Source organism: Humulus lupulus, chromosome 1 (assembly GCF_963169125.1).
Source record: "Humulus lupulus chromosome 1, drHumLupu1.1, whole genome shotgun sequence".
In the NCBI taxonomy this organism is placed as follows: Eukaryota; Viridiplantae; Streptophyta; class Magnoliopsida; order Rosales; family Cannabaceae; genus Humulus; species Humulus lupulus.
The window spans coordinates 15,254,361-15,277,775 of NC_084793.1; the positions used below are offsets into that span (position 1 = coordinate 15,254,361).

General features: G+C 42.4%; 1 protein-coding gene across 1 annotated transcript; it reads left to right on the plus strand.

The window, feature by feature from the left end:
• Nucleotides 1-12,535: 12,535 nt before the first annotated feature.
• On the plus strand, nt 12,536-22,230 carry LOC133786413 (ribonuclease 2-like). The gene is made up of 9 exons (XM_062225477.1): nt 12,536-12,859; nt 13,126-13,154; nt 13,553-13,626; nt 13,926-14,027; nt 14,146-14,149; nt 14,951-15,042; nt 15,569-15,730; nt 16,030-16,123; nt 21,908-22,230. Exons 1-9 carry the CDS (start codon nt 12,648-12,650, stop codon nt 21,973-21,975), a joined length of 837 nt encoding a protein of 278 aa, XP_062081461.1. The 5' UTR covers nt 12,536-12,647; the 3' UTR covers nt 21,976-22,230.
• Nucleotides 22,231-23,415: the final 1,185 nt, after the last annotated feature.

A 23,415-nucleotide genomic window follows, 5' to 3' on the forward strand; every position in this document is an offset into this window, starting at 1 on the left:
CGGATAACCTACTCCTTGGGGCCACGCCCAGAGAATAAACCAATTAGTCAAGAAACAATGTGTACAAAAGCATTGACTTAAACAATGTAAGACTCCCTCTTAAACTATTGCCGCAATCTTGTTGTACTCTTCTCCACGAATCTGATTTGATGAAACGCTGATTCTCTTGAACTCCCTTCAAAGAATAGCGAGTGCACACTTCCTCTCGAAGTGAGACTTAGATAGAATCCTCTCCCGAAGATCCTTATGAACATGTTCACAATAGACACTATCTGTTTACAATGGACTAGATAGATATCCACAAGTACACTCAGCACTCTCACAAAGATTAAGGTGAACAAACTTAATCTCTACAAATAAAGACACTCTTCAAAATAACATAATGTTTACAAATATTGAAAATGGAAGAGGTGAAAAATCCAAAGGCCTTGGCAAGGTATTTATAGGCAGGGAAATCGTCCAAGGCCATGATTTTCTGGTATCTTTGAAATCAATTTGCGAATTCCTTTGATTTAGGAAAACAGCCAGCCAGATGGATTCTGTGTCGACAGAAAAGGAAACTGATGCGTCAGCAACGTAATCCGTTTGATCTGGCAGAACGAACATGGTCATTTTTCTTGACCATGTTCATTTTCGACTCCTTCTTTATTTCCAGGATAACCATAATCCCTGAAAATAATCTCAAGATATTTGCACAATATATTTTTACCAAAAATTGATTATTTGAGATAAATAAGGCAACAAATATATTCACATTTAGAGATCTTTTCACATTACAGAATCAGCTGAAAATATTGCCAAATAAAACCGAAAATCAATATGGAGATACTACTGATTTTCCTTAATAACTTTAAAATATTTTGTCTAAAATAAAGTTAGCCAAAAAAGGACTTTACACCTTTGATCAACCTAGAACTAGTGTGGGCTGGTTCTCAACACATGAGATAGAGATCTTGAAGAGAAGAAGAGATTGTGGCTAAGAAATGATTAGAGTGTCTAGGTTTTCACTTACCCAAATCAACTGAGACTGACTTACTTCCTAATGAAAACCCTAGATATCATATTCCTTATATAGGCAACATAATGGGATTTATTTAAATTTAAATTAATTAAAAATAATAAACAAAAATAAATGCCTTGGGCTGCCATAAATGGACTTGGGCCCAATCTCTTTGTTTTGAATTTAAATCTCAACTGGGCCTAAATTCAAAACCTTTTATTTATTTATTTTCAATTAATTAATTAAATCCTTATTCAAATTAACTAATTATAATTTGAAACTTGATTTAATATTATTTATTTATATTGATACCAATTTATCAATACTAATAAATTTACCCAAAGATTCTCTTTTGTTCTCTAAATCTCATATCTCTGTAAATTTTCCAAAATTGACATAGTCAACTTTAAAAATCCTAATTGATAATTAAATCAATTAATTGAGACATTCTAGATGATTTACTCAAAGGTGATGCGGGGACCATGAATCCATGAAATCAAGCTCCAACAAGTTACCGTGAATTTATTTACGAATAATTTCACTACCTTATTAATTCCTCGTGACTCCACTATAGACTTGGAATTGAACTCTTGAATTCATAGAACGTATTTTCAAAACCATAAATATGTTATCCATTGTTATAACCATTACAATCAGTCAATCCTCTATCGATGACTTACTAACGAGCTGGGTGCATATTACCGTTTTACCCCTCATCAGTATTTTATCCTTAACTCCCACTAAGTTCCTTATAAATGATATTTCCGTGAACTTAATCACAGAAATGAGATCTCAATCATTTAACCTTTTGAACAAAGCAATTAAGGAAATCATCTTTTCACTTCTCATACAGAAGTTATAGATTTCGTATCTATGAATAATACTCCCACTCAATTACACTAATAAATCTCCAAGATGTAAGTATGGGCTAGACCGTAGGGTAAGCTTGTAACGACCCAAATTCACTAATAAGGCTTAAGGGCCTTGATTAGTGCGCCAGGAGGGCATTATTGGAATAATTGTGATTTAATGAATAATTATGTGTTTAATATTGTTTATATGATTATAATATGTGGTATATGATATGTGATAAATGGGAGAACCACATTATTATGTGGACAGGTTTGTTGAGCACGACTCAAGACGATTCTAGGGTCAGATAGCGGGAAGTCATAATGGGGTTTAAGTTATGACTTTGGAGAAGTCAGGAATGTTATTAGATAGCGGATAGTGAATTGGGTTACCGGGACATGAAAATAAATATATGGAGATATATTTGAGGTTAGGATGTCTAGGCGGGAATAATGGGGGATTTTACCATTTTGGCCTCGGGGATGGTTCCGGCACCCCGAGCCTCGGGACTAGCTTAGCACATGAGTCAGTCTTAAGGAAGCCTTTAGAAGGAAAAACAAAAATAATACAAACTGACCTTAACTTAGCACTTAGGCTCTCTCTCTCTCTCTCTCTTGCTCACGTTCAAGGAAAACACCAAAAGAAAAATACAGTGAATCAAAGGGGAAACAAGCTGGGATTCCTGTGATTTGGGGTGAGGAATTGAAGGTCTAGCTCAGAGATTTATCAAGCTTTAGAACAGGGATTAAGGTGAGTATTTAACTCTGTTTTCTGTGGTTGAATTATGAATTTTTGCTGGATTTAGTTGAGTGTTGAAACAAGTTTGGTTATGGTGTTTAAGGCAGAATTAAAGAGGGGATTTTGGAGACTTGGCTTGGCTACAGTTTGGTGAAGAGGTTCTACAACAGAGGTGAGTTTTAATTTCTGGTTTGGAGGTCTTAGATTGAATTTGGTGGCTGGTTTGTGTGTGTTTTAGCATTTGGGTTGCAGAAATTGTAAGGAAGTGATTGAGTAGGTTAGGCTATGTTTTCTTGGGAGTTATGCTATTTAGATCATGCTAAGAGGTTTGGAATTAAGTGGTTAGGAGTTGGGGAGTTTTGGGATGGTTTAAGGTAAGGTTCTGAGCTCTTGAATGGTGGAAAAACTGGGTTCGAAGGGGAGGGCCGCGGCTCTGTTCTAGAGCGCCGCGGCCCTAGCATGCAAAGAAGGCAAGGAGGTTCGGCCAAGGGGGCGCGCCGCGGCGCCCAAGGCAAGGGCCGCGGCGCGTGTGTGGTTCAAAGTGGGGTTAGTTTCTGTTTTGAGGAAGGGCCGCGGCTAGGCTTTGGGGGCCGCAGCCCTTGGTTGCACACTTGGGATTTTGAGGGTTTTAAGCATGGAGAGTGGTCTTGGGTGCTCGGGTTTGGTTTCACCACCGTGCTTGGTGGAATTATGAGTCCTGGGAGTTAGTTTTGTAAATCGGAAACCTATATTTGGATATTTATGAAACCTTATACTTTGATTGTGGTTAGGTGATAAAAGCTTGGGCTCGGGAACGAATCGTGCTTGAGGGGCTTTGATAATCGTTCAGACTAAAGGTAAGAAAACTGCACCCGATTGTGTGATTGTGATGGGACTAAGTGCTCCCGAGAGTTATATCATGTCAACGTTGGTATCACGCCATGGGACATGTGAAAGCGGTTTAAGAGTACCGTACATGATTTTAGCGCACAGAGCGCGAATTGGCCACTGGGAGCCAGGAACAACGGGATAACAGAGGGAGCAGCCTGAGGGCGCTAGCCCTAGTTATCGTTTGTGAATTGTGTATATTATGAACTGAAATGCCTAGTATGTGGAATACTTGATTGTACTGACTGATGATATACATGAGTTTAGGAGATGCAATGTGAGTTATTGATCTGTCTGTTAATTGTTCATGCTCTGTTGTTGTTGTGTTTTCTTGCTGGGCCTTGGCTCACGGGTGCTACGTGGTGCAGGTAAAGGCAAAGGAAAGCTGGACCAAGCCTGAGGTGGAGAGCCCCAAGGTGGAATGTACTTAGCCAGCTGTTCGATCACCATGGTCGAGGAGTGAGTCAGGGCAGGGATTACCTAACTGCTCGTTTTGCCTTAATATGGCTGGTTAATGTATTGAACCTTGTAACTGTTGTAGATGGCCTTTTAACTTATATTTTTGGGATCCCGTGTAAATAAACAATGTTTTCCTTTAATGAAAATATGGCTTTTGAGACCAAAACTCTTTTAACCTTAGTTCCCCAATAGTTTCAATAACACGATTTTATTAAAATGACTTGCTTAGCAAGTCTGGCACTTCACAAACACACAGTGTAGCGGTCTTGGCTATCCAGGGCGTTACAAAGCTGGTAACGAACAAGTCAAAAGATTTAAATAATATAATTAGTAGAATATTATCACTCAGAATTAAGATCGACTTAATATATGGTCAACGTTGTGACATTGATTAGATTTGATAACAACGATACTTATTTATCAATCAATAATCAATATCGGTCCTAGTCCGATGTAACTAAATACATCCAATCTTATCTAGTTGGTCGATGCCTTGGAAAAGGCATCACACCCTGAATGTGTAAGTAGATCATATCGTAGATTGCCTAATCAGTGAAAATCCAATGCACTGATCTAATCTTAGGACTCGTTCTTTTGAACATATAATTACAACTATAATCCACTGTGACCTAGTCACTATAATTGTAACTATCCATATGTTCAGGATTTTAAAAATGTTTGTATTATTTCAATAATCATGTAATAAAACAAGCAAGCAACACAATTGTCAAACTAAATGATTTCTACTACTTTTATTGATAATATGAAATCGTGCTACATGTCCGACATGGTTTATAAGGGCATAAAACCCAACATTCTTCGCACTCGACTGACCATTCGAAATGCTAGCTTCCCCGAAGGACATTAAAGAACGGGATGCACTTATCCGTGGCCTTGGAGACGAAACGGCTTAAGGCGGCTATCCACCCGGTCAGGCTCTGCACGTCCTTGTGCTTTCGGGGAGAAGGCATATCAATCAGTGCCTTGATCTTATCCAGATTAGCTTCTATTCCCCAGAAGCTCACTATGAAGCCCAGGAACTTCCCGGATGCCACACCAAAAGTGCACTTCTTGGGATTCCGCTTCATCCCGTACTTCATCCCGTACTTCTGAATGACTACGAAAGCTTCAACCAGGTCGTCTGAATGCTTCCCGGACGTCTTGGACTTGACCAACATGTCATCGATGTAGACTTCCATGTTTCGCCCTAGCTGGGCCCGGAACATTCGATTGACAATCCTTTGATAGGTTGCCCCGGTGTTTTTCAGTCCGAAGGGCATGACGACGTAGCAGTATATCCCCTTGTCGGTTTGGAAACTGGTGTGCTCCTGATCTGCCACATGCATAGAGATCTGATTATAGCCGGAGTAAGCGTCCATGAAGCTTAAGATCTCGTACCCGGACGTGGCATCCACCATTTGGTCGATCCTGGGCAGTGGGAAATAATCCTTCAGACAAGCTTTGTTGAGATTCGTGAAGTCGATGCACGTTCTCCATGTTCCGTTTGGTTTCGGCACTAGGACGGGATTGGCCAGCCACACGGGGTATACAGCCTCGCGTATGAAGTTGATTGAAGATAGCTTCTCAACTTCCAGCTTAAGGGCCTCGGCCCTCTCCGTCCCCAAAGGTCTGCGTTTCTGGCGGACCGGGGTCGCATTTGGGTCAATACTCAACGCGTGGCAGATGATGTTGCGGTCGATCCCCGTCATGTCCGAGTGAGACCAGCCCAGAATATCTTGGTTTTCCTTAACTTGAGCGATGATAGCGAACTGAACATCCGCTGGTAGATTCTTTCCGACCTGGATGATCCTGGCCGGATCGGTGTCGCTGATGCACACCTCTTCAATCTCCTCCATTGGCTCCAGGATGCGGTCGTCCCCTATCCTCGGGTCTAGGTCATCTTCTTCCCGGATCACTCTCTCGCGGTGTGGGGGAAGAATCGGGTCGACGAAGTCCTCAACGGGCTCGTCCTGGACCATGTATATTGGTCGGGGCGACACGTGGTAGCACTCCCGGGCGCTCTTCTGATCTCCTCGGATAGTCCCCACCCCTCCGTTGTCACACGGGAACTTCATGCAAAGATGACAGATAGAGGTGATGGCCCCGAACTCGACTAATGCGGGTCGGTCGAAAATGACGTTGTAAGCGGTGGGGCAGTCCACCACCACGAAGGTGCAGAACTTGAATGAGTGCTGCAACTCACTTCCCAACGTTACGGGCAACTGGATCTTCCCCATGGGGAGTAATGCGTCTTCGTTGAAGCCGTAGATCTAGGTCGGGCACGATGCTAGATCCACTTCGGTCAAGCCAATGGCAGTGAAGGCGGGCTTGAACAAGAGGTTAATGGAGCTCTCGTCATCCACCAACACGCGCGACACCAATTTGTTGGCGATTTGCGCATCTATGACCAGCGGGTCATGGTGCGGGAAATGGACGTTGCGAGCGTCGTCCTCCATGAAGGTGATGGGGAGGTTCATCAACTTCGGGCGCTGAGCCGGGGCCTGGACAAGGGCGCATACCTCCTGATCATGGTCCAGTTCGCTCAGGTAGCACTTTTGGTCGTTCCTGGACGGTCCTCCTAGGTGAGGTCCGCCCGAGATGGTGGCCACAAGCTCGTCCACTCGAGGGGGTGCGACCCTGGATGGGTAAGGCATTCCAGGGCCGGGAGCTTGCGCGACGGGGGCCCCCTGAGGGGACTGCGCCGTCGGTTCCTGTGCATACCTGTAGAGTTCAAGAACTTTACTTAGCTAGTTAGATAGTAGTATTATAGTATTTATAGTATTATCTTTATGACTGTGGATTTTTGGTTCAGATCGGGATTTATTTGGACACTCATAGTAGAACTTGTAGATTTTCTAAGTTTAACCTATAGTTTAAGAATATTAATTTTAACCTAAGGTTTGATTAATATGACTGATATTAAGGATAATATTTATTATACTATAAGGTTTAGATAAGGACCAATAGGATTTTAAGCACATGTTATGTATGAGTGATTAAGGATTAAGTATTTTGAGGATTAAATTTAATAAGGGTAAAGTTTGAATGCTCTAAGGTCAGTCAGCAGCTTTGAATACGTTTAAGGGCTTAGTCAAGGCTGTTTACTCAATTTGAATTAAGCTAAAAATGTGTAATTTCGTGTTTAAATAATCAGCGAATGCCGATATATCGCAGCACGTAGATACGGAAAACACGAAACGATGCACGACTGCCTCGAGCATACTGGCCCAGGCGATATATCGCCTACAGGGTGCGATATATCGCCTCCTTCAGCATATTTTGAATGCTTTTGAATTCGTTTTCCATTCAACCTTTTGATAAGTCCAGCACCTTTTTGAACGAGTCTTCAGCCTCTGCTGAACGATTATTCAAATTATTTTCACCTAAAAAGCCATTATTTTTATTCAAGTTAAATTAAGATCCTTTCATTCCTAAACTCTATAAATAGGACCTAGTACCCATCCATTATTCATCTTTTGCTCTAAGTTCAGAGGCTGCAAGTTGCAAGGCGAGTGTGAGAGTGTAAACACTTGGGTGGGGAAATCATAAGCTTGATCATCATAAGCTTATCAAACACTTGGGAAAGTAAGGATTTATAGTATTTCGGTTCGAGGTTTAGATTGGTCTTATAAGTCTTCAAGGTAACCAAAACTCTAGTTCGTTTCTGTACTTTTTCTTTAAAAGTTCTCATAGTCTTTTACTTATATTAACCTTATTCTTATTTTGGTTAGGAAATCTAAAAACTCGCACATAAGTTTTTGGTAAGTATTTTCTCAATGGTTTAGTCCTTCCATTCCTTTCAATTCTCTTCTTCTCTATACTCACTCTTTTTCAAATGGTTCTTAGGAGTGTTCCAAAGTCCCACCTCTGTCCTCTTATCCCGGTATTTTGGTAAGGAAAATAGGACAGAATTCATATGTTATATGTTTTATATGTGTTATCTTATGTTTTTATGATATGAAATGTGTTATGATATATATGTATGTAGGCTTGGGCATATGACCCATATGACTAACAAGACCCCAAATAGATTATGGGCATATGACCTACTTAGCTAGTAGGACCCCACTAATCTAATGGGCATATGACTTGTTTGGTCTATGGGACCCCAAGTAATAATGACCATTATAGTATGTGTATGATATAAGTGTAATGTATGTTATGTTATGTTTTTATGTTTCCTATGAAATTTATGTATATGAACTATGTGGTAGATTTTCCTTGCTGGGCATTAGGCTCATTCCTTTTTGTTTATATGTGCAGGAAAATAGCTATAGTGGCGGTAAGGTTCATGGATGCTTGGGGATTGTGTATCGGTGATGAATGGATTCAAGGAGTCGAGAGTTCGATTTTCGAGGATGTAGTATTGTTTTTATGGTTTTACATGTATTTTTTCGCACTTGCTATGTAACTCCTTTTTATTTTAAATTATGTTTTGTTTTTAAAACAATGGGATCCCATATCCTACTTGATATTTTATGTAAGTAACTCTTATTTTTACAAGTTCTAATAAAGTTATGGTATTTTCACAATGTAAGTTTTATTAAGGATTAGTATGTATAGTTTCGTTAATGGTCCAAAAGTCTAGAGTAGTTGGGTCATTACAATACCCTCCTTGAGGCGGGTATGCCCTGGGTGCTCCCGGGACCGCGGATTGTCCGGGACCTGCTGACAGGCCCGAAACTCCCACGGGCATCCTGATCCATTGGTGGAGATGCCCCAGCTTGATGAGATTCTTGATCTCATCCTTGAGCTGCCGACACTCTTCGGTAGTGTGGCCCACATCCTTATGGTAGGCGCACCTCTTGCTGGTATCCCTCAGATTTCTTTCCCCCTTGAACATGGGGCTAGGCTTCCGATAGTGAACCGCCCTCTCTGTGGCCAGGTAGATGTTCTCCCTGGTGTCCACCAGATTGGTGTATTCTGAATATTGGGGCTCGTAGCCCCTTTTTCCCTTCTTGGCCGACTCGGGCCGGTTTTGGCCTTTGCCAGATCACTTCCCCCGGGAGGGGTTTACGCTTGCTTCTGTCGCTTCCGTCTGTGACTGCTGGCCCCTGACAGGGGAGACACTGTGCCCTGCCGACGCGGCCCCATATCCTGAGAAGTGGGCATTGGGTTGGGGCATATCCCGAGGAGGCGAGACCGTACACCGTAGGGGCGTAGGTGATTCCAGGCGCGACGGCCTGTCCCGGGGCGATTGGGGGCGCGACATAGGACTGCGCCGGGAACTGCACCCCGTACCCCGGGAACGCTGGGGCGTTGGGCTGTGGTGCCGGAGGCCATCCGAAAGCTTGGATCTGAGCCTCTTCCCAATTGATAAATCCTTGGGCCCTCCTGATGAACTCTTCCAGGGTAGTCGCCTTGGTACGCTGCATGTCATCCTAGAGAGGGGACCCCGCCCGGATTCCGGACTGCAAAGCCACCAGGCGCTGTTCGTCGTCCACCTTTGTTTTGGAGGATTCTTCAGTGAAGCGTTGGATGTAGGCCCTCAACGTCTCCGTTGGGAGCTGTTTGATATTTGCGAGGGCGCTCATCTGCATGTCCATCCTCATGGCGGCCACGAACTGCTTGCGAAATGCTGACTGCAGTCCGGACCAGGATTGGATGGACCCCGACTTAAGTATTTTCCACCACTCCTCGGTGGGACCACCTAGAGTGATTGAGAAACAGAGGCACTTGCCGTCGTCACTGACGTGGGCCACCGTCATAAGCCGGTTGTATCGGGACAGATGGTCCCTGGGGTCGGTGTTTCTGGTATCGGCGTTGAGGCTTGGCATCTTGAACCCCTTGGGGAGTACAGCGTCCAGGATGTGCCTCGCGCAAGGCTCTTTATCCTCTTCATCGGAGTCGGTGTCCACTCCTTTCTGCTTGCGGACCAAACGGTCCGTGACCTTTTTCAAAGCGGCCAGCTGCTCCATGAGCTGCCTGGCCGTGCCATCCTCTAGGGGGATTCTTTCATTCCTCCTGTCGTTGATGTTGTTCCTAAGGTCGCCACCTCGGGGGAGAATCTTTTCCTTATGGGCCCGCTCTTTTCGAGCGTTCAGTCCATCGCGTAGATCTATCCGGGACATGTCATCCCCTGAACTGAGGGCATGACGCTCCTCGCTGCGCGGCCGCTCCCGGTGGTTTTTGTTTACCGAGGCGATTGGGTGCAAAGACCTTTCCCGTTCGTCTCGCCCTGGGGCATGCCGGGGCTGTGCGTTCCGCGAACGCATCCCCTGCGGATCGATCGGGTGGCCTCGTCTTGGGACGGGGCGCACCTTCTCTTTCCTAGGGAGCGGCCGGGAACGGGTCCCGGCTTTCGTGACGGGGGTGCTGTTTCCTCGGGTCTTTCCACCGGCTTTCCTTTTCTCCCTGTCCGAGTTTCCCGGGGCTGGCTCAGGAAACTGCTCCGGGGAGGGGCCGGCCTCGCTTCTTTGGGGACCCCGACTCGGGCTTGCGGAGCAGGTTGTTGCGCTCCGGGAAGTGGGCCAGCTGGAGGATTGGCCGCCGGACCCTGCGCGGCTATGAATGCCTGCAGGGCTTGGAGAGACTCTTGCATCCGCCGATGCGCCTCTGCTTGCTCAGCAATCCTGGCCTCCTGATCCAGGACTTGCTGCCTCAGTCTAGTCACCTCCAGGTCTTGCTGGCTGGGCTCTCCTTCTGGGATCTCGGGATCCGCAGCTTTGTCGTGGTACTCCCCCTCATTTTCCTCTTCATAATATTCCTCCTCATTCTCCTCTTCGTACTCTGTCCCACCCTCATAGTCTTGTGACTCGTCATGGTGAGATGTTTGGGGAGGAGCGTTCTCAGGCGGATTCTGAGGAAGATGCTGGGAAGGCAACGGATCTCCGTTTCCCTGCTCTGGGTTACTAGGGTCGAAGGTGGTGTGCCGTGTGTTCACCATTGTAGTAAAGGCTTGGTGTTAGCGCTAGCTTTCTCAGGCTCTCAATGAAAGCACCAAAATGTTTATGGAGGTTTTCAGAAACTATACTAATGAATATTAGCTAAGATTTAAGATATGGAATTTAGAAGATTAACACATGATTTTTACGTGGTTGGGGCGTTAATAAGCCTTAGTCCACGAGTCAGTTGTATTAGAGCTTAGAAAGTCTTTTACAATGGAGTTTCTCCCTATGTTTTGACAGAGTAACTGTATACAAGTCGAAGAGAGATCCTTTTTCCAGTGTTCTATCGCCTGTATTTATAGGCTCATAGGAACACTGAACCTGGGCCGGGTATGACCCGGGCCCATCAAAGATGTGGATACTCTTGGCTTCTCTGGCGGAGGCCCAATACAAAAGATAAAAATACACAAGCCCCAGAATAATTAAGGCCCAAAGGGAGCGGCCCAAGAACTATACTTCGCCCGACAAAACGATGCTTTTGGGTCAGGGCACTCCGAGTTACGAGGCAGATTCAGGGGACAAAACCAGTCAGTGTACTTGGCAGCGCAGGTTTGAAACAGCGACGTGCAATCCCGAGGTGGCCTTTTCAGCAGGTGAAAAGTGGGGACAACCCCCACGCGTTGTGGGGCGGCTTCAGGGTCACGGATGCTTTTCCTTACCAAACCGGGAGGACCTGATCCGGGTTCGTTTACCTCTGTCCCTCTTTGTTTACCATAGGCCCGGACCGTTTACTAGGCTCCGGGATCGATTTACGTATGCTTCAACTGTAATCCCAACTGTCCATACGTCTCCTGGACGTCAGTCCTGGATCACCATCTCGGACGCCATCCGGGTCCAGAATCACGCTTACTCCCTATACCAAGCGGGCTTGGGCCGGGCCCATATCAGAACGCCCCAGACCATGGGCCTGGACCATCGTCCCGGGCCCACGCCAGGAAATGGGGATAACAATTATGTAATAAAAAAAATATAAATTTATAAAAGAAATTTATTAAAATAATCTATTATTATTATAATATGAGACTAAAAATTAAAAATTACAAAATAATTAAATTGAGATTGAGATTGATTAACAAAGTTGGTGTCTATGATTATACTCTAAAAAATATAGATTAAGCTCTATAATTGAGGGCTTTGGAATGGTAGCGGTTGGTGAGATCAGCCGCCACAGAATAAGTGAAAATTATATTTTATATGGGTCTTTTAATAAAGTTTTCAAAAATATAGATTTTTTTACAAGTATTATTTTATGGTTTTTTAAAACTTGTATTCTTTTCTATGAGATATTTTTCCCATACTTTTGTAAAAAAATCATTATTATGCCATATTTTTGTAAAAAATCATTTTATACCATATTTTTTCTCATAATCTGATTTTTTAATATTAAATTTGTCCATACAAACTAAGAAAAGTTTAATTACCATATTTTTGCATATTAATAGCTAAGTAGCCATATTTATGAAAAAATTCCACAAAATAAAGCACTTCAATTAACTCCTATATTCTTTATTTCAAAATATATGACCAAACTAAGAAAATATACACCATACAATAACTTATTTATATTTTTTTTTACCTCATTTAAATATTATATCTTTAAATAATTTTTATTAATTAAAATAAAAAATAAAATAATAATTAATTAGTGGTAGAAAGAAAGAAAAAAAGAATAACATAATGAAAAAAAATGTTTGAAGCAGCTTTATCCTTTCTCTAAAGTAGAGATGAAAATGAGAGAAACTCTAAAATAGAGAGAACCATTTTATATGCACTTTATGCGTTGCCTCTTAAGGAGGAATAATAATACCATTTTCAAGCAACAGAGAACTTAGTTCAGTACAACAATGGCTCTTCTTTTCGCCAAATTTACCTGTTTAATTATCGTATCAATGGCTTCCCTGGCCAAATCCCGATATGATATTCCATTATCACCAGTAGTATTAACAGAAGAAGAAAAGTCTACTGACTTCGGTTACTTCGTCTTGTCACATCTATGGCCTGCCACCTCCTGTCGCCAGTCCCGCCATTGCTGTCCCTCCAACGCTTGCTGCCGAGGGTTCTTTCTTAATCCTTTCCCTTTTTCTCTCTCTCCTTTTCGAAGACTCGAAATTATTGAATTAATTCGTATCTTACAAGAAATCTGCTTTATCGATTACTTTGAGGCCATTATTACTGCCCAAATATCTTAAGAACGGATCATTTTTTTTATCAATGGTTAGATTCTGTCGGTTGTGGTTTTCATGGTAATCTGGAATTTGGGGCATCTATTTGTATTAGTTATTTTGTTTGAAATCCACTCAACGTTTGCATTTTTTTCCCCAGCTCAAATGCTCAAACTGAGTTTACAATCCGTAAGTATATGTTTATACATCTTTACATTAGTGCCCATATATGTATGTTCATATTACTCCACCCTATTAGACTGCATATATGTACATATGCTCAATTGTTTTCTTTTTAATTCAAGCAGCTTATAAAGAAAATACTTTATTTTAGAATGTGGGAAAAAAAAATTATTTTGTAATCAATCAGTATGATTTTGAATTGGTGACTATTCCTTCCAACTAACTAGGGAAAAATATCGAAATTGATGACTATAATCATGAACTACTAGATGCCCCGCCCAGCTATGTTTCTGTTGTGATTATGATAATCTGACCTTAAACAATTAATTTTTAATAAGGCTCTTTAAAAAACTAGTTTCCAATTAGGTAGGGTGACTAATTTGCCATTTGTCCTTGCATGGCAGATGGGTTGTGGCCGAACTACAATGATGGAACCTGGCCTGCCTGCTGCTCGCAGAAGAGTTTTGATGAGAAAGAGGTTTGTGTTCTTTTATTGATAGTTAGTATATACTGTTCTTTTTGGGGCTATGATGAATGAGAAAATAGTGCACTCAAAGGATCACAAGGATATATATACACACACACACACATATATTTCTTCAATGACTGAGTTTGATATTTAGTTACCCGCGTTATTTGTTATGCCTGTCCAAAGGGTCTCTGCTATAAATACATCCTGTGGCTTTTACTTCAGTTCAGCAGTTACAAATTTTATTGTAACCCAAGTACTGCCTCTATCTATATTACCGTACTGAATCCTGTTTATTCATTTTGTAGGTTTCAACATTACTTGATACTTTAAAGAAGTATTGGCCAACTTACGGTTGTTTTCCATATACCACCTGTGATGGCGGTGAAGGATCATTTTGGGCTCATGAGGTGGTCATTAATTGTAAAGTTACTTTGTGCCTAAGTTCTTAATCACTATTATACATAACTAACAGTTTGTTCATCTTCTGTTTCTATGATGGCTAAATTGGATGCATTACATTGGCAGTGGGGTAATTCTCTTCATTTTTTTCTTATCTTAGTGTTATAAGGTAACATATGTGCAAGTTTTGTCTGCTGCCTACAGTACTTTGGCTTGCTTAGGATACTTTAGTTGCTTTATCTTCTTTGTTATTTTGTATTTATTTTTTTAATATTGTCATTTCTCTTGATTTTGGCAATTTTTTTAGCATTTTACATGTTTCAATTAAGGCTTGTGCGATTCTAAAAGCAGTTTTAAGACATACGAATGAAAGTTTATAAAAGTTTGGGAGAAGTGATAATAACATGAAAGAATTGTTTACAAAGAGGTCTTTAAGCACTTTTAATATCATTAAGAATAGGAGGTAATTGGTGGAAATAGACCTTTTTATTATTTATTTTGCACTTGGGCCGGGTTTTCATAATTCTTTGCAAAATGGCTGGATACCATACAATGTGTGTAAAATTTTCAACAAAGTGTCTAGAATTTCTGACTGACTGATTAAAATTTCCGACTGAGTGTTTGAAATTCCGTCTGAAATTCCCGACTAGTTGTCTGGAGTGTCGAAAACTATTTTGCAAAATATTATCAAAACTAGGCCAAAGTGCAATTAAGAGACCATTTTTCCAAGGCCCCCTTAAGATAGTGACAACTAGTTTCTGGTTTTATTAGCACTTTGTTTTGTTATGACATTAGTGCATTATCTTCCTTTTTGAAACCACTGTGGTGTCTTTTCTTCAACAAAGTTCTTTTTATGAATCATAAAGAGTGTGAGCGATTTTATTTATTATACAATAATATTGCTCTTTTCCTCATGTATTGTTACTTGCAGAGAAGCATGGGACTTGTTCCTCTCCAGTTGTTTGGGATGAATACAGTTACTTTTTGACGACCCTTAATCTCTATTTCAAATACAATGTCACAGTAAGTTTTCAAATCATCTAATCTCTCTTGAAAATTTAAAAATTAAAAAAAGAAAAAAAAATATATATACTCTAAACCCTTTGCTCTTAAGTAGATGATTCATGGATAGAAGCTGTCTAGTTTATCCTTAAGGCTGACTACTCTACATTACGAGATTTAGTTGCTTCACTGGTTACTCAGCACAGGAAAAATTAGACAAGGATTGATCTGAGTTCTGAGATAAGTCAAAACATTTTATGAAATCTGTTTAATTTGAAAAGGAGCCCTATAGCAAAATTTTGTTCTTTTTCAGTGTGTGTGTGGGAGTCATGGGGTGTTTATAAGTAAGCCTATAGACTACACGCATTGTTGAATGGCTTCAGACTGTATTGTGGAAACACATGGACTTGTAAAGCTGTTTTTCGGTTATAAAATCTATTGTTTTATCATCCTTATTAGTTGTTTACATTCCTTGTATAATATTCTGTCAATGCATGTTACTGATGCATGCTTAATTATAATTATATTTGCCCAACATTTTTCCCAGAGAATCCTTAATGAAGAAGGATATGTGGCTTCTAATACTGAAAAATATCCACTTGGGGGCATCATTTCTGCAATTCAGAATGCTTTCCATGCAACCCCATGGTTGGTTTGTGACAACGGAGCTGTAGAGGAGCTCCGTCTATGCTTTTACAAGGATTTTAAGGTGAAAATTTTCCCATTGTGTTGGTTTGAAAATTTATTTTATTTTCCTTCACTGCTAAGATTTTCAATTCGTTCCAGCGTAGGCATTTCAAACTCCAAAATTAGATAATGGGATTACTTAAAGTCATACTTATATGTGCAATGTATATTAGTAACGTGGTTGATGATTTGGATGATTTAAATTGGGATTATCCAACAAAACCCTTAATCCAGTTTCGTAAACAGTCAAATGATATATTTTTGTTCCCCTAGAAGTTTTTTCCTTTGTATTCTAAATATTTTTCTTCTTTTTTATTGCAGCCTCGGGACTGTGTGATTGAATCATCTCAAAATGACAGAGTTTCTTCAAGTTCATGTCCTGATTATGTCAGCTTACCATCATACGTGCCATTGAGTAAGTTCCTTTGTGCTGTAGTTACCTAATTGTAGACTCTGTTATATTGTAACTTTTTCTCCCTTTGTTAAATCCATAAATCGCTTTTGTTTATATACCATCAATTTGTGCCCGTAGCATTGTTAGGCCTCCTATTCGGTTCACTTATGCTAGGAGAACCAAGTCCACGCACCAGGGGTAGTTCGGTCTATAGGAAGGGGCTGTTTAGTAATTGTAGATAATAATGAGGAGTAGCTGAATATATTGAGTGAGGAGGAAAGAGAATGTTATGCATGTACTAGGTTTTGCTAATTACTGCTGGAGAGTCCCAGGCTCTCGAATCCCTGTGGAACTGTATCAATTTGGCTGATTAATATACATTTCACAGCTTCTTGATTATTTGTTCAGCTTCTTGGATTATTTGTTCTGTTCTTTCTGTTTGGGTACTGTTTTATTGGATTAATTCCAGAATTGCAGGTAGTCGGGTCTAACAAATTAGTATCAGAGCACTCGTCTGGGTGAATGACGAACACGAGGATGGATTCTCAACTTGATTCGGTTGAATCTCAGTTGTCCGCCCTTTAGGATACGGTGACATCGCAGTTGCATGATATGGCGGTTCTTACCGAGAAATTGGAGATGGTGATTAAGGGCCAGACTCTTATCGCCTCTGAGTTGGCCGCGAGACGTTTTGGTGCTGACCGTCCCTCCGGCGCAGGTGAGCACTCTTCGGCCGGCTCTCCTCCCTTGGGTGGGTTGTCTTTTCGTGGGGGCGAGGGTGGCCATCGCTCGGATTTCCGAGCTCGGAAGATCGAGCTGCCTGTGTATTCGGGGGCTGACCTCGATGAGTGGACCTATCGGGCGGAGAGGTACTTTGGGTTGCAGCGGTTATCGGAGGCTGAACAATTGGAAGCTGCGGTGATGTGTTTGGAGGGGGCGGCCCTCCATTGGTTTCGTTGGGAGAATCTTCGCAGGCCGATTGCTTCATGGGAGGAGCTGAAGTCGTTGATTGTCAAACGGTTCAGGCCGGTCACGGAGGGTTTCCTGTACGACCGCTTGCTGAACCTTCGGCAAACGTCCTCGGTCCAGGATTACAGACGGCAATTCGAATCCATTGTGTCCACGCTGGGGACGATGGAGGATTCAATGCTGGTGTCCACGTTCCTCAAGGGCTTGAAGATGGAGATTCAGGGCCCACTGCGAATCCTTAAGCCCGCGGGCTTGGCCCAACTCATAGAATTGGCAGAGGTGATAGAAGCTAATCAGTCCTTGGTTCGGGCTTCTCGGGTTGGGCTTGGGCCGCCCAAAACACAACCCAACCCTACTCGGCAATTGGGTCCCTTGCAGCTCGATACGTCCAGAGGTCCTTTTCCCTCTTCGGCGGCTACATCGTCGCAGGCGACTACACCAGCGGCCGCCTATCGTCGCCTAACAGAAGCTGAGATTCAGGATCGGAAAACACGTGGAGTGTGTTTCAAATGTGAAGGCAAATGGCGTCGGGGGCATGAGTGCAAGTTCCCTGAGTTGCAGATTGTTTTGGTACAGGATGATGCTCCTGTGGAGGAGGTCGACGAGCTGCTTGAGGAGCTGCTGGGTATGGGTGCTGCTACGCCGCCGTCAACGGGGTTGGAGGCTCAATTGGTGGAGGTGTCACTGAACTCGGTAGTTGGTTTGACTTCGCCCAAGATGATGAAGCTACTGGGCAGTATCCGTGGACAGGACGTGGTCGTTCTTATTGATAGTGGGGCGACCCACAACTTCCTTACCGCTGAGTTAGCATCGAAGCTGCAACTTCCCATATCTCGCACTGAAGCGTATGGGGTCCAAATGGGGACGGGGCAGGCGGTCAAGGGGGAAGGGGTGTGTCGCTCGGTTCAGTTGGCTTTGCAAGAGTTGGAAATTGTTGCTGATTTTCTACCACTACCGTTGGGCAGCATGGATGTAATTCTGGGAATTCAGTGGCTTGAGACATTAGGGGGCACGTACCATCACTGGAAGGACCACATTATGAAGCTGAACGTTGGCGGCAAAGCTTTTACGTTGCGGGGTGACCCCTCCCTGCATAAGACCAGAGTTTCCTTGAAGGCCATGCGGAAGATTTTGCAACAAGAACGGCAGGGGGTTTGGGTAGAGTTGGGGATGTCCACGGTTGAGCCAAATGTGGGGGAGCTGTCGAGTAAAGCCCAGACATTACTTCAGATGTACAGTTCGGTCTTTGATGTGTCGTCGACACTACCACCACACCGGAGCCGTGACCATGCCATTTCCCTGCGTCCAGGCACCTTACCGATCAGCGTGCGGCCTTACTGTTACCTCCAAATTTAGAAGGACGAGGTAGAACAATTGGTGGGCGAAATGTTAGCCGCGGGGATAATCCGCCCCAGTACTAGTCCTTATTCCAGCCCCATCTTACTGGTTGAGAAGAAGGATGGCAGCTGGCGATACTGTGTTGATTACCGAGCACTTAACCGAGAGACAGTCGCCGACAAGTTTCCTATTCCGGTTATTGACGAATTTTTGGATGAGTTGCATGGAGCCAAGATTTTTTCCAAGTTAGACTTACGTTCGGGCTACCACCAAATACGACTGCGACCGGAAGATATTCACAAGACGGCTTTCCGCACCCACGAGGGCCATTATGAGTTTGTTGTCATGCCGTTTGGGCTGACGAATGCCCCCGCCACTTTGCAGTCCCTCATGAATGAGGTTTTCAAGCCGTTTTTGAGGCGATTTGTGCTGGTTTTCTTTGACGACATCCTTGTTTACAGCCCGGACAACGACACACATTTGGAACATTTGGATTTGGTCTTCCAGACGTTAGAACAGCATCAGCTATATGCTAATCTCAAGAAGTGTTGTTTCTTCCAATCTCAATTGGAATACTTGAGTCATATCATTTCAGCTGAGGGGGTCGCCGTTGACTCCACAAAAGTTCAAGCCATGGTTGAATGGCCGCTGCCCACAATGCTTAAAGAGTTGCGGGGTTTCTTGGGGTTGACCGGTTATTACCGGAAGTTTGTCGCAGGTTATGGGACCATAGCACGGCCTCTCACGGACCAACTGAAAAAGGACCAATTTGGGTGGTCAACGGCAGCCACTGAAGTCTTCTTAGCACTCAAGACAGCACTAGTATCCGTGCCCGTGCTGGCTCTTCCAGATTTTACCAAGCCTTTTGTGGTGGAGACAGATGCCTCGGGATATGGCATTGGGGCGGTACTCATGCAAGGGGGACGGCCCCTTGCGTATTTCAGTCAAGCGCTTAAACCGCGCGCCTAATTGAAGTCAATTTACGAGAAGGAGCTCATGGCAATTGTACTAGCCATTTTGAAGTGGCGACCTTACTTGTTGGGTAGGAAATTTACAATGCGCACAGATCAGAAGAGCTTAAAGTTTCTGTTAGAGCAGCGTTTAGTGTCGCAAGAACATCAGAAGTGGTTGGTAAAAATATTGGGTTATGATTTTGAGGTTCAGTTTCGCCAGGGGTGGGTAATAGCGCGGCTGATGCACTCTCACGGCTGCCACGGGTGGATTGCGTTGTTTTGTCCTCAACTACTTGGTTGGATTGGGATGTGGTATCGCGGGAAGTGCAGCAAGACAAACTGTTTGGGAGTGTGATTGCTGACCTTACCCAAGGGAAAGCAGTTCCGGGATTCGCTTGGGAGAGTGGGCGACTATTGTATAAGGACAGATTGGTTTTGACAGCCTCTTCTTCTTTGCTGCCAGAATTTTTGCGGGACTATCATTGCTCACCGATTGGAGGACACTTGGGTGAGTCGCGTACTTATCAGCGATTGCGACGGGATGTGTATTGGCCAGGTATGAAGAAGGCGGTGACGGATTTTGTGCGTCAGTGTGAGGTATGTCAGCGGAACAAGAGCATGGCCATGTCCCCTGCGCGATTATTACAACTACTACTGCTGCCCGAGCGGGTTTGGGAAGATGTGTCCATGGATTTCATTGAGGGGCTGCCCAAGTCGGAAGGGGTAGATTCGATATTGGTAGTGGTGGATCGACTGAGTAAATATAGCCATTTTATTGGCCTAAAGCATCCTTTCAATGCCCGGATCGTGGCTGAGAAATTCCTTGACTTTGTGGTCAAGTTGCATGGAGTACTGCGCTCGATAGTATCTGACCGGGACCGCATTTTTCTCAGCAATTTTTGGACAGAACTGTTTCGTTTACAAGGTACCGAACTGAAGCGGAGTACCGTGTACCACCCCCAGACCGATGGCCAAACTGAAGTGGTAAATCGCTCCCTTGAGACATATCTACGATGTTTTGCATCAGAGAAGCCGAGGGTGTGGGTGAAGTGGCTGTCTTGAGCTGAATATTGGTACAATACGACGTTTCACTCAGCTCTGGGGTGCATCCCTTTTAAAGTACTTTATGGTCGAGATCCTCCAACTTTGATTCGCTATGAGAATGGCAAAACAACGACGGTGGCTGTCGAGCAGTTATTGGAGGACCGGGATGCATTTTTAGACGATTTAAAGATGCATTTACTGCGGGCACAACAGAAGATGAAGTCAGCGGCAGATTTGTCTAGGCGACATGTGGAGTTTCAAGGGGGGATTTGGTGTTTGTGAAACTTCGACCCTACTGACAGAAGTCCTTGGCCATTCGGAAGAATGAAAAACTGGCTGCACGTTTTTATGGTCCCTTTAAGGTGCTGTCTCAGATTGGGGCAGTAGCGTATCGCTTGGACCTGCCCGCTACTTCAGCCATCCACCCTATTTTCCATGTGTCTCAGCTCCGCGCTGCTGTCGGGGCGTCACACTCTTCGCCCACTTTTCCTCCAACATTGACTGCTGATTTGGAGCTGATTGTTGAACCTGAAGCGCTCCTCAATGTCCGTCGTGCCAAGGACGACCCCAACCAGCAGCCCGAAGTGTTAATTCAGTGGAAAGACTTACCGCTGTTTGAAGCCACTTGGGAGAAGTTTGAGACCATTCGCCATCAATTTCCGTCTTTTAACCTGAGGACAAGGTTAAAGATATAGAGGGGGTAATGTTAGGCCTCCTATTCGGTTCACTTATGCTAGGAGAACCAAGTCCACGCACCAGGGGTAGTTCGGTCTATAGGAAGGGGCTGTTTAGTAATTGTAGATAATAATGAGGAGTAGCTGAATATATTGAGTGAGGAGGAAAGAGAATGTTATGCATGTACTAGCTTTTGCTAATTACTGCTGGAGAGTCCCAGGCTCTCGAATCCCTGTAGAACCTGTATCAATTTGGCTGATTAATATACATTTCACAGCTTCTTGATTATTTGTTCAGCTTCTTGGATTATTTGTTCTGTTCTTTCTGTTTGGGTACTGTTTTATTGGATTAATTCCAGAATTGCAGGTAGTCGGGTCTAACAAGCATGTGATGCAGTTTTTCTAAAAAACTTTTTCTAGATGTCTGCAAGTTTTTATGTTTGTGGCCCTGTGCTCTACCTCTGTGTAGATCTATGTGCCTTTGACGCTTTTGCATAATTCTTCTTACCAAACAAAACAGAAACTATCTTTGATATATCCATGTCAAGTGGTACTTGGATTTATCTTTGATCACAATAAGAGATTTTTTCTGTAATAGAAAATGTTTGTAGGTAATTTTGTTTCGAAGGAACATTCAATGAATGAAAATTTGTGACAGAAGGAAACAGGTGAAAGTAGCAAGATACCTACGTAAATGAACGGCGAATCATCTTGATATGTATGAATTTGTTAAATTTATATTTCATTAGTTAAAAAAAGGGTAATCTTAAATTGTCCTCCGTTCCTATTTTACTTTGTTTACCTTCTATTTCATTTGGTGAATTCAGGAGTTGGCACTGCTGAAAATGCTGTTCCATGGGTTCCTGAAGCTATTGAAGAACTTGGAAGCATGTAAATGGGAAGATCTCAATTTCAAAACTCAGAATCATTTTTACAATAATATAGTATAGTTTCCAACAACTCAATTGAAAATGGTACAAGTTTTGAGTGCATCTAACATTAATATGTAAATACTATTCCCCCAAGTCATTGAGAAATTAATTATTTACGAAATAGAGCATTTTTATGAAGTATTTGTGATTGTGGGCACCACATGGTAAGTAATACCATTGAGTCTTACAATATTAAATCTTAACGTGGGTTTCACACTTGTTTTGTCTTCTAGCATTTTCTTCTGCACTACAAATTCGGTTGAGAAGAGTCAAAAATAAAATTGCCTTCTTAAAAGATACACTGTTTCATCAATAAGGGATGTTATTGTTTCATATAAATATTTGCATATGATATAGATACAACTGTGATTTTGGCTCATATCTCAACTAATCTTGGTCCTATCTCTATATCCTCTATCTCCCACTACAGATCTCAGAAGAAGTTTACAAAAGCTTATAAATACTAAAAAAAATCATAAAGAAAGACTAAACTGTTGGCGTACGCAAGTCTGGTATATTCTAATATGAAAATTCATAAACGGTAGACCAGACCAGACCAGACCAGGGCGGGCTGCGTTGGCATTTGCTTAAATTTGAGCTGTTGGATTGGAACACAATTTTATTGAGTTGTGATCTGTAGTACAAGTAGTACTACATCATATTGGCTGCTTTAGTACTATTATTAATAATTCTTCACCAGTTCCATTCATCTCCCATCCAACATATGAATATGTAATATAATATAAGGACAATTCTCGTATAGGGTTTCACTTTAAGCTCTAACGGTGGGGTTCTTCAGTGTTCTCGACCCGTAAATAATTTTCGGTACGATTTTTTTTTATGATCGTGTATATTGTAATTTAGAGCTCTTGCAAATTTTCAGAAAATTCCGAATAATTTATAGTACCGAAAACTAGGTTAAAACATGTTGCTTTCCACGCGTATAAAAAAAATTAGTCACGCGTGCAACAACATGTTTGAACTTAGTTTTCGGTACTGTAAACTATTTAGAATTTTCTGAAAATAAATAAGATGCTATAAATAGCTACAATATACACGGTCATAACAAAATCGCGCTGAAAATTTTAAACAGGTGGAGAACCCTGAGAGCTCTACCGATAAGGCTTAAAGTGAAGCTCTTATAAGAGAATTGTTCTATAATATTATACATGTGATAGTATTTTGTTTTATAAATTGACATCAAATCAAGTTTGAAGTACATTGAATCTTAATCTAATTATATAGAACAAAACAAAGCTTGCAATACATATTAGATGCATTTTTTTTTTATATACATAAAAAATTGGACAAAATCCAACATCATATGTATATTGTGGTATTCGTTATATTCATTTTGACTAGCTAATGTTCGATTTCTTTCACTACATATGACAAAATTTAAG

Excerpts from the sequence above, each read along its gene's own strand:
- LOC133786413 (XM_062225477.1), top strand. The coding sequence starts at position 12,648 with ATGGCTCTTCTTTTCGCCAAATTTACCTGTTTAATTATCGTATCAATG. Across the intron at positions 13,155-13,552 it reads TCAAACTGAGTTTACAATCC|ATGGGTTGTGGCCGAACTAC; the intron begins GTAAGTATATGT and ends CTTGCATGGCAG. Across the intron at positions 15,731-16,029 it reads GCTTTTACAAGGATTTTAAG|CCTCGGGACTGTGTGATTGA; the intron begins GTGAAAATTTTC and ends TTTTTATTGCAG.